This window comes from Stigmatopora nigra, chromosome 12 (assembly GCF_051989575.1).
Source record: "Stigmatopora nigra isolate UIUO_SnigA chromosome 12, RoL_Snig_1.1, whole genome shotgun sequence".
Lineage (NCBI taxonomy): Eukaryota > Metazoa > Chordata > Actinopteri > Syngnathiformes > Syngnathidae > Stigmatopora > Stigmatopora nigra.
In genome coordinates, this window is record NC_135519.1 from 11,433,823 (window position 1) to 11,451,152 (window position 17,330).

General features: G+C 39.3%; 1 protein-coding gene across 1 annotated transcript; it reads left to right on the forward strand.

The window, feature by feature from the left end:
- The first annotated feature begins 88 nt into the window (after positions 1-88).
- Positions 89-17,118, forward strand: pibf1 (progesterone immunomodulatory binding factor 1). Its single transcript, XM_077729651.1, has 18 exons — positions 89-559; positions 668-768; positions 855-1,053; positions 1,117-1,236; positions 2,135-2,268; positions 2,374-2,482; positions 2,593-2,712; positions 2,792-2,853; positions 2,923-3,048; positions 3,132-3,230; positions 7,781-7,946; positions 8,824-8,974; positions 9,158-9,248; positions 10,711-10,813; positions 13,244-13,374; positions 14,432-14,516; positions 16,212-16,373; positions 17,010-17,118. The coding sequence occupies exons 1-18, from the start codon at positions 341-343 to the stop codon at positions 17,061-17,063; spliced, it is 2,232 nt and encodes a 743-aa protein (XP_077585777.1). The 5' UTR covers positions 89-340; the 3' UTR covers positions 17,064-17,118.
- Positions 17,119-17,330: the final 212 nt, after the last annotated feature.

A 17,330-nucleotide genomic window follows, 5' to 3' on the forward strand; every position in this document is an offset into this window, starting at 1 on the left:
ATTCACATCTGATTTGTTTTTTAATCTAAAAAATGCAAAGGCCTCGAATTTCGCCTTGATGTTTTTACGTCTGTCGCACATAGAGGGCGCTGACATTAACAAACAAGACGTAACTAGCCTATGTCTGTTGTGTTTGGAAGCGGGACCCTTGAATAGAACCGAGTGTGTTTCTGACAGCCGTCTTTATGTCGTCTCGTTTGATGCTTGCAAAATCCACGGAACGTATGTAAATCCATTTAACATGGACCTCCTTCCGAAATTCTTCAAGCCAGTGAGATAACGCACAACTCTTGAAGGTGATCTATTTAGCATTGGCTAACCGGGTGGAACAACAACAACAATGCTCCCCAAGAGGCCAAAGTCGGCCGCCGTCAACATCTCCAGCTCCTTGGACTTGGAATCGGAAGATGTCAGCCTGGAGACCACCGCTCCCTCGTCAGACGAGATGCGGCAGCTAATCGAGAGGAAAGAGTTGCTGCAGACCATCCAAATGCAGAAAATTGAACTTTCCCAAAAGGATCTCACCATTGAGAACATGAAGGCCGACAACATGTCTAAGGTAAGCCAAACAGGTGGGCGTGGTCTTCCATCTGCCACTGTTTATCTAAAAAGTCTGCACGATGATCCCCAAATGATAGTACACATTTTAATAATTCATGTACATTAGGTGGAGGAGCTTGAAGATAGGCTGAATGATGCTCTCCATCAGAAGCAAGTGTTGTCATTAAGGTTGGATAATGAGCTAAAACTTGCTCAGGAGGACAACAGGTGATATATGAGTAGCGACTATGACAATCTGCTGATACCGACGCAGGATCTGATATGCGTTTTGTTACACCCGCGTTTTATTTTAGGAAGCAGCAGGCTCTGCGCAAGAAAGAAATGGACAACATCCTTCTCCGGCAACAGCAGCTGGAGGAGACCAACATGCAGATGCGGGAGAAGGCCGGAGAACTCCGGCGCTCACTTCGGAATTTGGACCTGTCACATGAGCGCTACCAGGAGCTTCGTGATCTTCCCGAGGAGAGCATGTCCATCCAGGAATTTGTTTCTGTGAGTTGCTGGCTTTATGAAATTTAACACATGAGTTGTGAACCTTTTCCATCATGTTTGCAGGTGCGCTTTTATGAAGCTGTGACTCCATTGAGGGCTCAGGTGACCGAAATGAGTGTTAAGAAAGATGCTTTAAGCGAAGATATGGAGATGCAGAGGACTCAAGTGAAAACTTTGATGGAGGTACTTAGCTACATTATTTAGTTATAAAAAAACAGTCAGGGTTCAAACAACTTATTTCGGTAGTTTATTTTTCTAAATTGACCATGACTCATTTAATTTCTAGTCATAATCATTTAATTTGTTGTAGTCAAAATACCATTCACATGTAAAATACTATAATATCCTTCTTAATGATAGAGGAGCACAAAAAACATCGTATTTAAATTCTCCTTTATGCAAATAGTGCATTATTGTTGAGGAATGTGGCCTAATATGTGGCTTTTTTAACGTGACTGTCAAAAGTAGAAAAACGACATGCCTCCTGTTTCAGTTCTAGACAGCTTTAGGTCTGATGAGTCTTCCCTGACTTGGTGGTTTCACAGAAAAATTCCTGATTCATAGAATCATAAACCCAATTGTTTTTTGGCACTTTGACAGAAACTGTGAAACTGATGCAACATGCCGCGAGGGCTGTAGATACGAGACTGTAACACCCTCTCATTAGCCATGTAAATTTTTGTGTGTCATGTCATTTTGAAGCTTTTTGCCTTAGATCTACTTGCTCTGAAAATAATAAATTTAAAGGATCGTTATAAGTGGCAGGCCTTTTTCCCCTGTATAGACTTAAAAGAACGTTTTATTGATTTTTAGTGAGTATTTCAGTAGATTCAATACTTTTAACCTTTATTTACCTATGGGTAGTAGTACAATTAAGATGGAAACCTTACTTCTCAAGTAAAAACTGGCCTTATTTAAGAAGATTTTCATTTTTTTTAGATTTGTATTGAGTATTTTGTATAAATATGACTTTAAAACTTGTTTTTTTCAGCATGCGGTATTAAAAGAAAAACAGCATCCATTTATTTATTAGCCTCTTATTTGTTTCTACTGGTAAATTACAATGTCATTTTATTTGTAGCGCTATGAGGAAGAACGCCGTGTTCGTACCGAGATGGAGTTGAGGAGCCAAAGATTGACAATAGAGTTGGCTGACACCAAACAACATATTCAAGATGGCGACTACCGTCGGGAAAACTACCCCAACATCAAACGGTGACAGCTTTTAAATATACACTAACTCCAAACAATCTGCTTACTGGAGCACTTATCCACCAGTAAAAAACGGATGGTCAACATACAATAAAATAACTTTAATAGGGAGCGAGACATCTTGGAAGCCGACTTGAAGGAGATGAAGAGAAAATTGGACACCCTCACCTTGGCTCACGAGGCTCTTGGAAGGGATCGAGAAAAGATTGGCAAAGAGGTGCTTAACATAAACTGAACAATATCGATCGGTTCTCAAATATAGGGGTTCATTGACCCAAAAAACCTGTTAGAACTCCTGTATTAAGTTGTAATGTTGTCTCCCTACAGATGGCGATGTTGCAGCAGTCAACAACACTCCTACAGAAAGATAAGGAGTACCTGCACAGACAGAACATGGAGCTGAGTATTCGCTGTGCACACGAGGAAGACCGCCTGGAGCGCTTACAGGTTTTTACAGTGTCTCACGATAGTAGGTATGTTACGTAATTCGCACATCCACATCTAACTGCTGGAACACCTGCTCCAGGTGCAACTCGAGGACACCAAAAAGGCCAGGGAGGAGGTGTATGAGAAATATGTGGCATCAAGGTTCGCTTCTTCTAGTCAAAATCCACCAAGGAAAGTCTTGCAAATTCAGAATTTTACTTTCTATTGCAGCGATCATCATAAATCCGAGTATGAGAGAAAGTTGAGAGATGAACTGGAGAACATACGACTGAAAACTGGTCAGGAAATCGATACCTTGCAGAGAACATCCAGGGAGATGTATGAGAGAGAGAACAGGTGCTTTTACACTAACATATTTCCCTCATTCTCGCCATATTAAGTCCAATTGTCATCATTCATACTATATTTTTGTCTGATAGAAATCTACGTGAGGCCAGAGACAACGCGGTTCTGGAAAAGGACCGAGCTTGTGCGGGTGAAAGGGACTCCCAATCGCGATATGACCAGCTTCTGGAACAGTATGTTTGACAACCTTATATCCTCTAATGGTTTCTAATTACTTAGATGAATGTTTACAGCCTTGTCATGCCACACAAGATGGTATGTTCACTCAACGCTGTTTTCATTAAGGCAGATGTGCCAAAACCGGTCCTCGTTGGCCGCAGTAGGTGCAAGTTTTCATTCCAACTAATGAAGCGAACACAATTTCATCAATGTGTTTCTTTTAAACGTCTAATTAGTAGTTGATTGCGGTCAGATGCTGTTTGTTTCCACAAAAAAAGGTCTTTGGTTAAAACGCCCATTCTGGTTCAGTTGGAAGCACAAACTATGGCTCTTTTGATAGTTTTTTTTAAATTATTTTTTACACAACCTTTTGGTAAACACTTCTATGTCAAGATTTAATATTATAGGTTCTATTTACAATTTTGCAAAAAAGTTTCTTGCATACATAACAATATTAATAATAATGCAGTGGTTTTAAATAGCACTTTTCAGCACACTCATAGCCGATGTAAATTAGATTATTTTTTCAATATATACTTGTTGGTAAGCTACTATTATAACTGGGGCAGTTTGACAGAAGTGAGGCAGCTAATTTGTGCATCAGCCCTCTGACCACAATTGATCACTTGTTAAAGCATTTACCCCGAGGATACAAAAATAAAGGAGTCAAGGGTCAGCTAGTTTCAAACAAATTTAACTCCCTCAAATACCCTAAAGGTCCATGTCCCAATTTATACCGTGCAGCTTCACGTGAATTGATGAAGCAATAATTTTTGTTTAGTAAAAAAAAGTGTGAAGGTATTCAAGTAATTAGAAAGTCCTTCCCCATTTTTAAGGTGCCATATTTAATTGTCCCGACCAGGTGTTTGCGTGTGAATGCTGATTGAACTGGTTCCTTCATATTTACTTGCAGTGTGAATGCTGTCAAAAGTATTAGGATGACTTTCAATTTGTATTGCACATTTTTTATAGACTCAAACTCAATGTTTTTGACTTAAATAGAAAAACAACACTAAAACCAATGAACTGCAGGTCAAATATATTGAATACCATGAAAAGCATGAAAGAAATAGACCATTCTGAAAAATAGTTCTCAAAAATTTAATAATTTTCCACCAACCTCAGATCCATTGGCAATTTTTTTCCACCGAACAGCAACATAGTGGCTGAACTCATTTATATTTTGCGTTTTAATTTTTAAGCTTATTTTTTACATATTTAGAAGGCTGGTATTAATATATGAATATTTAACAGCTATGGCAGGGTCCCATTCATTGATTTATAGACAAAAATCACTTTAAAATCTCTATTAGGAGCAATTTGTAATGTTATTTAATTGAAATAGATATTGAAAATGAAAATCTATAAGTGCCATATAAGCAATAATCATGTCAGGCAAGTCTCTAAAATTATGAGTTTGACACCTGCACATAATTTAGACAATTTAGACTATTTATCCAAATGAGACTCATGCATGGATTCTGCAAACTTCATACGGCTAACAATGTTAAAATACCAGATTGAAGCTATCAGGTTTTAGCTCAAATATCACAAAGCTTTGCGACTATTTGCCCGAGGAGGATGTTTAAACTGTCAACAACAAAATAACTCAAAGCCAACCAATGGAATTTTGTTATCACAAGTTGCACTCTATCTGTACTGCTTTTTAAGAACGATTATTATCTTCGGTAATTATCAGCATTCTTCAATACCTAAATGCAAATGAGCATGCAAAATACTATTGGAGCAACTAACATGACAGTCCATGATTCATACCAGCAAGCCCTGTGATGAAGAAAGCGTTTTTTAGTGGGTGTCGGCACTTTGATTTTCAGTGTTTTGAAAACACATGTATGTCAATTTGGTCGGGGCGTGGGTCTTTTTTGACGGCAAGCCAGTTGCACTTAGCCCCTCCTCCAATTAATGCACTCAATGCAAATAAACTGCATGGAACAACTCGCCGTGATTGGTCACGTTTCCGCACTACTGACGTCAATAAATGCCCAATTCCCTCAACTAATCTGCCTAGTAGTGTACCCCCAAACGTTTTAGTATATTTTAAGAATTTTCAAACATTTCATCATCCTCTTCCCTTCAATCTTCACCCCATTGTGTCAGTCAGTCAACATCTCTGGGTTTGAATCCCACTTCGGTCCTTTCATTGTCAAACAAGGATGTTTTTCCCTCACGCTTCTATGGTACTCTGCACTCTGCAAGAAAAACAAATGTGACCCAGATTTAGTTTAAAACCAAATCTGATATATGTCCAATTTTTTTTCCATACTTGTAGTCAAAGAAGCTATAAATGACACACACACAGCGGCAACAGTAGTGTCCCCGTCCGTCTCCGAGGTACTACTGCATGCTTGTCATTTCTCCAGATCCAAAGCACCAGCTGTTGGTCTTACTTTTCCACACACACACACACACACACACAAACACAAAAGCGATATCCACATCCACACACTCCCCTCTCGCTAGCACTCTCGCTTTGGCACGATCACATTCCCGCCACGCATCGCAAGCCAGCAACGACAGATGCTAGCCACAAGCCCTTAACCCCTAACCCCACGCATGCCCCTATTTTTGGGGCAAAGAATGAGGCGGACGAGCTTGAAATGGCGTCAGACGAAGGGACCTCGAGCCAGTTACAGTCTCCGGCTGGTTGGGATTCAAAAATGCCGTTTTGAAGCGGGCATGCCGACGGAAAAATCCCAGCCGGGCTGCCAAAAATCCTATTCAAAGGGATGAAGGAATAACCTGACACAGGCAAGATGGTTGACATGAAGTCATTCCTCGCATCTCGAGTGCAGGCCGCCATCAATAAAGGAGGACATAAAACGTCCACCATGTGCACTTGTCCGTCACGGCGTGCATGGATGATGAAATCCTATCAGGCCAGCTGTAATCGAGAGTTATTAATATTGTCCAAAGCAACCTCTGTGGCCCCAGGAAGCCAATACATATCTCCAGTCTGCCTTCCACGCTAAAAACGACTTTGTTTCTGTTGGATATCGCCATCCATGACTATAGACCAGGAATGGGCAAAGTTTTGGGCCCGGGGGGGCCACATTGACTTTAAAAATTTGACAGATGGGCCGAGATATGATACATATAAAAAAGTGCATCCGTTAACAGTACATATGAAACAAACTGAAAAAAGGGACTAAAGTATAAACATACTCATCATTAAATTAAAAAGTATAAAGTACAAAGTGAAGTATAACGGAATGTATTAAGAAATATTAAAATGTAATTAAAAAAAAATAGAGGGGCTGTAAGAAGTAGAACATTATTTGTAACTTTGGTTGCTGTTCATTGAACCTAAATGGGAAAATTAATTGCCTAATGCTATTTGAGCATTGGCTTGACATTTTCTGGTTCGGTTCAATTAAAATTGGTATTTAAGACAGATTGTACTAAGCGTGGGAATCGACAATTTCACAAGGAATAGTTACCGTATTGATTTTTTGGGGGATAATAATGTGTTAATTTCCACTATTACAAAATCTTCCAGGATGTGACTGTAGGATTTTTATGTCCTAGAAAAGTATATGCCGTTTTATTGCTCACAACATGACATGACTTGAACTGTATTTTCATCATTTTCCTCAAAGTTGAGTCTTACAATGGGTTAGAAAAATAACATTTGACATATTTATTAAGCTGAAGCTGTCAAGCATTTTAATATTCTCAAGCCAGCGCACAATTTTCAGGTTTTTGCGTGCAAACTTACAAGTTCACCGGCTATAAAATGCGCGACACTGAATTGTATGTTTTTTTCTCATTAAGTTTCTGGTGCCTACTGCCAAAGCCAATCACAGAACTTCAAACGGCACCTAGCTTGGCCGCAGGCGCTTCTCTTCATTTTGACATTTTAAGACTCGGCTGTCCTGTTGGGCAACACTATACTTGCCAAGTCTTGAGTTTAGAAAAAGCATCCCAGACAGTTTTTCATGATAAAACTATGATCTAGTGAATCACTGTCTGTGAGATCACTAAAGTGTGGGACTCTTTCAGACACTAGTATAAAACTTACTGTAATTTTTGCATAATATCCAATATAGAAGAAATAAAGCAATGTATTAAATGGAGTACTTTTGATTTATATATATATATATATATATATATATATATATATATATATATATTGGCACTGAGTATTTTCTCTTTGTTCTGCAAAGTTTGTTTCACTAGTGTGAATTTAAAAGTATAATAGAGCATGTATTTTTTTGCAATATACACCATGATTATTCTTTTTCATAGCCTTTAACTCTTTCACTGCTGTTGACAGTCTTCAAATCTATTTAATTTGTAAAGGCTGGCATGGAGTTATCATGTTTCACAGCCATAGATGGCACTATACCTCCAATCCAGTTTGACTGGGAGGGTTGGCATATGCCTCCAATGGCAGAGAGTGAGTTAAACGATTTGTATTTCTGTGAAAATGTCGTGATGGGTTAATCTGGAACATCTGCAAAGCGTACATTAAAGCACAGCCGTGCTTGAAAGCGGATGGCCAAAAGCCATTCCAGTTCCATCATCGTCTCCTTCCACTCGGCAGGTTTCGCCAGCTGCAGCTCGGCACCGACAGCCGGGTGGCGGAATTGTCCAACCAGGCCAAACTGCACTCCTTCGAAGCCGAGCGCGCTCAGATGATGAAGGAGGAGACGGACAAGGCTTTGGCTCAGTGCCAGGTGGAGTGTGAGAAACAGCGCAAGAAACTGGAGGTACGCCGATAAAAGTTGAAATGTACCCCCAGGGCTCACAATCATTTGCTCCAATTCAGAAATGCAGTACGTGGTGGCCATCGTTTAACATTACACAGATGAGCAAGCTTCATATTTTGTTCTGAAATGGATTCTTCCTCATACACGTTTGCTGTGTTTTTCTGCCAACCTGTCAGCAGTTCTTCGTCATCAGGCAAAATTCTTTCAACACCAAAACAATTTTGCCTGTAGTCAGCAGACGGCTCTCCCGATAAACTCATTTGTTCTGTTGCCTCAAGCAGGTGCCTCACAGGAGTTAGCACAAAATACTAATTGAGAGGAAAGAAAAGAAAAAATCTGAAAATGAAATCCAAGGTTCACGTTTTATATTCAATTGCTGTATTTGCTGGACTGTAAGTCGCTCCTTTTTCGTAGTGTGGCTCGACGTGGGACCTTTTTTATCTCTCTGACCACAATAGTTTGTTGCATTGTGTCAAAATTTTCAACTGTCAATACGTTACATTACCAGCAGGCAACCTATTTTCTGATCTCTCATTTTTTAAACATTATTTTAACATATAATGTTTGTTCTTTTGTATTCTTCAGAGCTGATTTCTATATTTATTTTTCCCTTTCACTGCAATTTATAGTCCGGAAAATACGCTACCGCTTTTTTTGCAATAGTGGATTTCATTATTTCTAAAATAAGACTTTAGTAAATTAAAAGTTTCTACATAGAACAAATCAACAATAACAATTTGTGTTAAGCATTAATGTAACTTCCCAATTTGTCAGGGTTTTTTTCTACTACAACTTACATCCATATTGGTAAAACCTCAACTAAAATATATAATGGAGTTATTTAGACTTTCCCCCCTTTCTTTTACTTCTGTAATAGGTCCTCACACAAGAGTTTTACAGGCTACAGACGTCCTCGGAGAAACGAACCGCAGAGCTTCACGCTCAAAATGCCGAGCAGGCGGCCCGACTGGAGACTTATGAAAAACTGGAGAAGGAGCTGGACGAGGTCACCATGCAGGCTGCTGAAAGTGAGGCCCCTTATGATTACAAATGACATTTATATAGAGAGGATTGGCACATTTTAAGAGGCTGGCATAGGCAAATGAATGTTTGTATTATTTGTATCCCAAGAACTTGACACTGGAGTTATGTCGACATTTTTTTAAAGAAACCTCACTAACTCGCTCATATTTGCTTTGGTGTCTGTCCAGTCGAGAATGAGGAGGAAGCAGAGAGGGTCCTCTTCTCGTACGGTTACGGAGCCAACGTTCCCACCACGGCTCGGAGGAGACTTCAGCAGAGGTAGTGACCCTGAGGCCCGCCACACACTGCTGGGAATTTCTGCACAAAGAAAACGTTAATGCACACACTAACACATTGTGCATTGTTATTTCAGTCAAACTTCTCCTCCTTCTTGTTGAGACTTGTTTTTTTTTACTGAGGGATAAAATGAGCATGTATTTTCAGTCTGATGGGACTTGCTAAGTGAGGTTTTTGCATGAGTTTATACATTTTAAAGTCATTTTCCAATGTTTGACACTGTTTTCGTGTAAGGAAAGAGTGTCCAATAAGCATGTTTTTTTTGGAATGTGGGAGGACACTGGAGTACCCGGAGAAAATCCACACAGAGAACATGCAAATGCCACACAGGTGGACCGATCTGGATTTGAACCCAGGTCCTCAGAGCTGTGAGGCCAGCGTGTAATCCGCTCGTCCACCGCGCTACCAACTACAAAATAATTCGACTATTTTTTTTTGGGGGGGGGGGGGGTGTGGCTTCTAAAGGCTTCCCCTTCATTGACAGTTCCATACATTTGTGGTAGGTTAAATAAGGTGAAATAAGATATTATTGGGCCTATAAATTAGGATAGGCAATTCACTGCGGATTTATTATTTATAATTCCACAGTTTAGATCTCAAAGCACCCTCTTTATTATCCTCATGAAAAAAGATGTTCCATTCTTTTTTTGTTCTGGGGGCAAGGTTGCAACATTTCAATTCATTTTAGGGAAAGATGATTTAAGATACTACTTGAGGTAATGCAGATAGCTTAAAAGCAGCACAAGTTCATCCATAAAACATGGAAATCTAAGTCAAGCAAAAAAATTATTCAAAATCCCTCGAGTTGCAAAGGCTTTCCCTTTTGTTATGCAAAACTCCATAACATTGCAGTCAGTTTAAATCAAATCTGCTGCCTTGTGTCATCCAAACAAGCCGTGCCAGCTTGCGTCACCCTGCAAAACGGCTACACACACATACTGTATCCACGTGTGTATTATTTGACCGTCATTTCTCACTGACTAGCTCACTTTTAATAAAGCGAATGAGTTGCTTCTTTGTGTGCAAGGTGACAAAGTGCTTCCTCCACGACCCGTGTTTACAGTGGCATTAAACCTGCCCGAGTGGATGACAGCCTTCATACCAGCACAAATTCCTCCTGCTTTTTTAGCTTCTCATTGCCAAATGTCGACATTTCCCTCATGATATACTGCCATCATTTGCACGCCTCCCACCAGTCAACTACAACTCGCTGTGTTGTGAATTGTACTACATGTGTGTGTGTACTCTATATGTATTTTCATAGTCCCCGTTCACTTTTTTTGATCGTCAACATAAGCGGCTAAAAAGCTCATATTGATCTCATCTGTCACGGTTGCGTAACCCGTGAGGGAAATATTGAAGTAGCACTAGTGGTAACTTGCCGTGTTTTGGAATTTTTTCCTCACTCTTTTGTGCTAATGTCTGTGTGTGTGTGTGTGTGCAGTGTTCACCTGGCCCGGAGGGTGCTGCAGCTGGAGAGGGAGAACACATCAGTGAGGAGAGACTTGGAGAAGCACCAGTCACAAACGGGCCAGATATCCGAGGAGGTAAACATGAGGCTGGGAGAGGGGGGTGGGGGTGGTTGTGTTCACTTTTGTGGGATGCGCGTTTGCAACTTTTGGGCCTTCGTGCCCGCACCTGCCAGACGCAATATTATTTTTTACAATTGTTGCGATTGTTTTGATGGCATAACACAAGGGTGGCAGACTCGGGTTGGTTGGCGGGATGCATTAACGTCGACTCGATTTGATTTGGGCCGGACCATTGTAGATATAATATTTAGATTTTTTCTTTTATAAATGGATTAAAAGAACTGGATCAAAAGCCATGATAATTATTCCCTTTTTATAGATCTAAAACAATGTTTATTTGAGCTATTTTCTCTTTTAATTATTGTTGCATATTAAAGTGGAAAACAGAAAATATTTTTATATATTTTTAGATTTTACAAAATTATTTTTGAACTAAAAACAGAAAAAATGATTTAAAAATTATTGATTTAAAAAGGGCAAAATCAGGAAATATAATATACATCTATAATCTTCATTTTAATTTGATCCTAAAACAGAAAGTCGGTACTCTTGATTTACTTTCTCTGGCCACACATAATAATGATCTGGGGGGCCAGATTTGGCCCCTGGGTCGCCACTTTGACACCTCTGCCATTACAGTTATCCCTCATTGCTTTTCTCGATGAGCCGTGGCAAAAATGCCAAATTCTCATTGGGGAAAACAGCAGCTCAGGCGACAAAGTGTGAGAAGGCCAAGTCATGGTGCCTGTTGTCTGTGACACTTGTTGACTCAGTGGGAAAACAGTGTCACACACCGTGACGGCCGTGGTCTTATCCTCTCTCAGCACCTCGACGCACCAATCACAGAGGCTTATGTCGTCTTGTGTGTAAAAACGTAGAGTTCAATTCGGGGTGTGTGTGTGCGAAAGATCACACGTTTACCTCCCGTGCGCCAATTTCAAAGTCATCGTAAGGCTGAAAAAATGTCCGATTGGACAGCGCAGGTGTTCGATTGGCTTCGCTTATTCTTTTTTTTTTTTTATCCGCCTTTTTATTTTCTTGAAAGCTTCTCAAGTCGCACGAGAGTTATGGTCAGAGTGGAGAGGCGGTGCCCCACTTGAGTCTAAATAAACCAGCCATTCACCTGTCAGTAAAGACTGACTGGCATTCATCAGAAATACCTTATGATTCACTGAGTATGAAAGGAGTGAAAAATTAGTTTCTTTTTTCGCAGAAAAGCCGAGGGTGTTAAACACTTCACCACCCACGTAGACGCCTTGACTGACTTGACTATTGTCCTCAAACTCCCACCCACTTCAACTTGCCTTCTTACCCGCTTTAGCTTGCCCTCTCGTGGGCTGTAAAAGTGGTTTAATGTGTAACAATATATCGGTTTCCACCTCAGATTTTTACACCAGATAGCAACTAAACATAAGCAAAGAGCCCTGTAACACTACTTTATCCAGAACCTTGACATTTTACCTTCACTAAAATATATTTATGGATAAAGATTGATCAAATCCCCTTTTTTTTCCAAAGAAATAGTTGCTGTTTAGTTGCTTGAACACAAAGAATGGGGATCTGAGTGTCCTTGTAAACTGAACATTTTTAATGTGCCACATGGGAGTTTGATCGTGTTTGTGGTGGTTCACAGGGGTGGGTTTAGAAAATATATTTATGGGGTGGTGATATTGGGGCAGGACGTTTTTAAGGGATGGCAAATAGTTGATGAAATGGTAGGCTATAGTACATTATTGAATCTTTGTAACAATAGATGATTCAAGTGCCATTTATTGATTTAATGCAAAATTTTGAAGGCAATCAGCTCATTTTATGCTAAAGCGATTAAATAAATATGGATTAATTTGGATATTTTTGACAGTTTTGGTCCCGTAACATCAAGTTTAACGCAAAAAAGCATATCAAAATTTTGATTAATTGGCATTTTGATCGGTTTTGACAAAAAAATCAATATATTGATCCACTTTGACTAATTGTTACAAATCCGATATCAACATTTGGCAGATGTCAGATATTGAAATGGAGGAAAAACAGAAAAAAAGAACAGAAAAATACACACGATAAAGGTAAAAGTACTATGGTACTATATTTAAGAGTGGCCTAAATGTAATTTTCCCGAAATAACACATTACAGAGTAAATCAGCCTGGAGCTTTTTACTCACCGGCTCCATTCAGTTAATTCCCCTTAAAATAATCTGTCCCACGGGCAATTTAGGTAGTGAAGGGGGATTCCCAACCACTAGGCCGTAACCTAAAATTATACACAATTTGGCAGACGGTGAAGCAAAAGACGGACATCCACGCCAAAATCTTCACCTTATCAATCACTTTAAAGAGCCTCGTGTAATATTGAGAGCTCTTGAATCAGAACGGCTTTTATTCCACATCTAGCGAGTTCACCCCCATTTTTGATTGTTCATACTATATTTCTGTACACTTTACAGTTATCAGCTGCCAACCACTTGCTGGAACAGACTCAGCAACCCTACCGTTACCTGGTAGAGACGGTGAAACATAAAGACGGACAAATCAGCGGCCTGAAACAGCGCGTCGCATCACTGGAGGACGATGTCACGTATGCACGCCGTATCGAACGCCGACACTCACAAACCGGCACTCCCTTCGACTAATATCGTGACAACACCTTTCATTTCAGGCCATTAACTTAATTGAATTAGTTTTTAATGAAAAGGACTCTGATTGGCAGTCATCCATCTTTCGATTATTTTGATGTGGCTTTTGTTTGGCATTCGGTATTTTTACGTGGGTGGTTAAAACGGTGAGAATTGGAACAAAATATAATTATGACGTTTTAAAAAATAAAAGTTTGTACATACTCGGATAATTTTCATATCATCAATGGGTCTTACGTAGGGCCGAACAATAGCTTTGCGGTTGCCATGTTTTTCTCTGTCGTTCTAAAAAACATGAACTCTAAATTGCCCTTATGTGTCAATAGAAGTTTTAATTGTTGTTTGTGTCCTGTGCAATTGCCCGGCAACCAATTCAAGCTCATTTCTTGACTAATCAAACACAACCAGGTTGTTAACATGTTGCGCTATTACCAGTTTTAACACACTAAGTGAGAAAGTATGAAGTAGCCAATGGCTTACAAGTCATGAGATGAGGCCAGTAGAAAGTCACTACACGGAGAGGCTATTCATTGGACGCCGTGGAATGTCACGTAGTTGTGTTACCTCGACATCATTTGTTTTTTTAATGCTCTACTTTTATTTAGCCTGGGCTTTTGGCCGCTCGGACCAACTCTCAGTTACTCTGTTTCATCCTGAGATTAACACACATGCTCAACAGTTGTCCGGTCAGGCCCGCCAGCGACGATTGTCATCTTTGATATTTATGACGGGTTATAGTCCATCTAGGTTTTGCCTTTCTTCAATCGTAGCTTACCCATGTTGGATTATGAGGGTGACGCATCTTGCTAAGTCCATTCATTTCCACACTTATCATGATGGGTCTCCACCCTGGCATAAAAGAAACGCAATCCGATCAAATCAGTGTCGCGCCAATGTAGTAGTTTGCGTTGAGTCATCGCTTCTTAGTCATCCGTCCAACCCGTTTCCTGACTTGAGATATTGTAATCTTTTTTCTTTTCTTAAACTTTCTTTCTGCAGTTCTTTGAGGAAAGAACGGACAGCTTTGCAGCAAGTCAAGAACAACATGGCGGCCGATCTAGAGCGCCTCTTAAGCCATCGTGAGGTACAAGAGATGTCAATTATAGTATAATACTATACATAACAGCATTCTGTAAATGTTCTGAGTGGAAAAATATACAATATTACAAAAATATTAAAAAAATATCCAATTTATATTAATATTTACAACCCAAATACAGTACAACCTTATTAAATTAGTACTATTTCTCATGTTATCCATTAGAAATTCCCAAATTCACTTCATATGAGGCAAAAGTATAATAACATAAAAAACAGAAAACCCCTAAAATCAATCAACATCTTGAAAATGATCATTATTATAAATTATTATTATTTATCCTATTTAATTAATTCCCCTTGACAGCATAGCTGAAATTTAGAAAAAAAAATATTGCTTAGGTTATCACAAATTACCCGTTTTATTCCCACGGAAGAAAAAAAAAACAAGATTTGTTACATAATGCAACATTTCATCCCTCAATACATTTATCTGCGAGACGTCTCACGCAGCCAAAAATCTTTTACAACCCCCCAACCCCAAAACCAACACAGTACTGATTAATCCAGTCGTGCCTGTTTGCTTCTATTCAATCTGCAGGAGTCGCTTTTAAAACAAAGGCTCACGCTTTTCACACCGCACGACTTTTCTCACTGTGTTATTACAAACCCTTTAAGATTATGTGCTCGCGCACGTGAAAACAAGTCCCCCCCGCCACCCGTCATTTCTTGCCGTTTGCTGTATGAAGTATGTGCCCTGTCACAGACAGCTGTTGCTTCGCCCGCCTGTTTGGGATGCCACCGTCGCACTAGTGTGTGTGTGTGTACGTGTGCACGCGCCATTGCGTGTGTATGACATGCCAGGGCTCATGTCCTCAAGGGTGATAAATAGAACAGCGAAATGGCTCAGAGTCCTCCGCCGCATTGACCCTCTGACTGAAACCCCCTACCCCGCAAAATCCTTGAGGTTGATTGAGCCTTGGGGTCGCCGTGAAAGTCCCACTCTCATGTCAGGAGGTGCTTTAGTGAATTTCATGAATTGGATTTCACTTTTCATTGAAAAACCAACCAAATTCCTCAAAAAAAGGATTTAAAGACAGTTGTAATCTTATTTTGCGGTCATTTGCTTGAAGTGAAGTAGGAGTAGGCAGTATTTTTCATCTGGTGTTTTTTTAAATGTTTTTTTAATAGAACATTTACTCCAATTGTAAAAAAAATACTTATATTGGTCCAACATAAACACTCAAATTATTTTTTCTCCACTCCGACCAAGCAATGAGTTGAGTGGATTGACTACAAAGAACGAAGTTAATTTTTCTGTTGTTTAGATCATGGAAAAGCAGTGACAAATTACTTCTGACCAATAAAAAGTCAGTTAAAAAGTTATTTTATTGCGAGATTTTTGTAGTTTTTGGATCTGTGCGAGATATTTTGGATATTTTTCTTCTTAATACGTCTTGGCACAAATCTAACATTCAATCAGCCTGTTAAACCGCCTACTGTGTGTCAAAACAGTGTAGTGACACACAAATCAATGACTTGATTTTGCAAAAGGTGCAATTAATGGGCGTGTCCACCTGTTAGCAATACCACAACCGGAAAATAGCTTTGTTTTCAAACTAAACCGGACTAAATTTGACACCTTTTTTAGTCTTTCCAGTTTGGTTTTATCAACACATTATGTTTCGGAAAAAAAAAATCAAGTCATGAAGCCTAACTCCTCCCCCATGTGATCCAACAGGAACTAGCAATGATGAAGCAGATCTTGATCAGCATGCGATCCCAACAAGAAAACGTTTTGAATCCCATAGACGTTAAAAAAGACGACACAAAGACGACCTCCAAATGGGACAGCGCCCCCGCCGGGGACGAGTTGCCCAGCAAACCCAAACCCACCGTCTTCGTAAGTGTCAGATTGGGCCAACGCCCATTACTTGAAACACACCCCTTTTAACAGAAAGAAGAAAAAGCAAAGTTGGCAGGGAAAAAAACGTTTTTTGTCAGTTGAGTTTCATTTGAGTAACAATGGGAAAAAAAAGTATTCCTCACATTACGTCATCTAGCAGTAAAATAAATAAAATCCTACAGTTTTTGTGATGTGTAAGACACTCAATAAATTGGTATATGGATAAATTCATATATATTATGTTGGATTATATATTTTTTAGTTTTACTTTTCTTTTAGCAGACTGAAATAAATTAAATGTCATGCACTACTCTTTAAACCTGTCTATGACTCTCAAATGAAGGAAGTAATTACAAAATTTTAACATTCACTCTTGTAGCCTTTTCAGTCCCTGTCAGGTCATAATAGAGAATATTAAGAAAGGTTTTCTATCAAATCCAATGAAAGAAAATGTGCATAAAGTATGACAAATACAGCTAAGGCCAGATGAAGGTCTATTCTAATTTAAATGATATATTTTTTAAATATTTCAACCCGGTAATACTTCAATTCCTCTCCCTTAATAAAGAAAACTACTTCATCATATATATGTCATCACATTATTAATAAAATATTCCCTTTGTTTTTTTACAGACCAAAAAAGAAGCTCCTGATTGGTACCAACGACTTAAACAGAAGCCCAAATGACTGGTGCCCTTATGTTTCTCATTGTTTGAAAAGACTGTATAAAGGTTGTACCTGATTTTTTTAAAGCTTCTCATCGCAATTGAAGTAGAAGTGACTCATTGGATTACTCAGGTAACAACACATGCCTCACAAAAGTTCCCGTGTATTCCTCTTTTCTGGCACGTGTGGGTGGTATTGTGCCCATCTATCATATCATTGTGCCATGGTGCTCTACTCTTGAATTGGAGACATATTTTATATGATATTACAATGTACAAATGAAATCCA

Excerpts from the sequence above, each read along its gene's own strand:
- pibf1 (XM_077729651.1), top strand. The coding sequence starts at position 341 with ATGCTCCCCAAGAGGCCAAAGTCGGCCGCCGTCAACATCTCCAGCTCC. Across the intron at positions 9,249-10,710 it reads CGGAGGAGACTTCAGCAGAG|TGTTCACCTGGCCCGGAGGG; the intron begins GTAGTGACCCTG and ends GTGTGTGTGCAG. Across the intron at positions 16,374-17,009 it reads AACCCAAACCCACCGTCTTC|ACCAAAAAAGAAGCTCCTGA; the intron begins GTAAGTGTCAGA and ends GTTTTTTTACAG.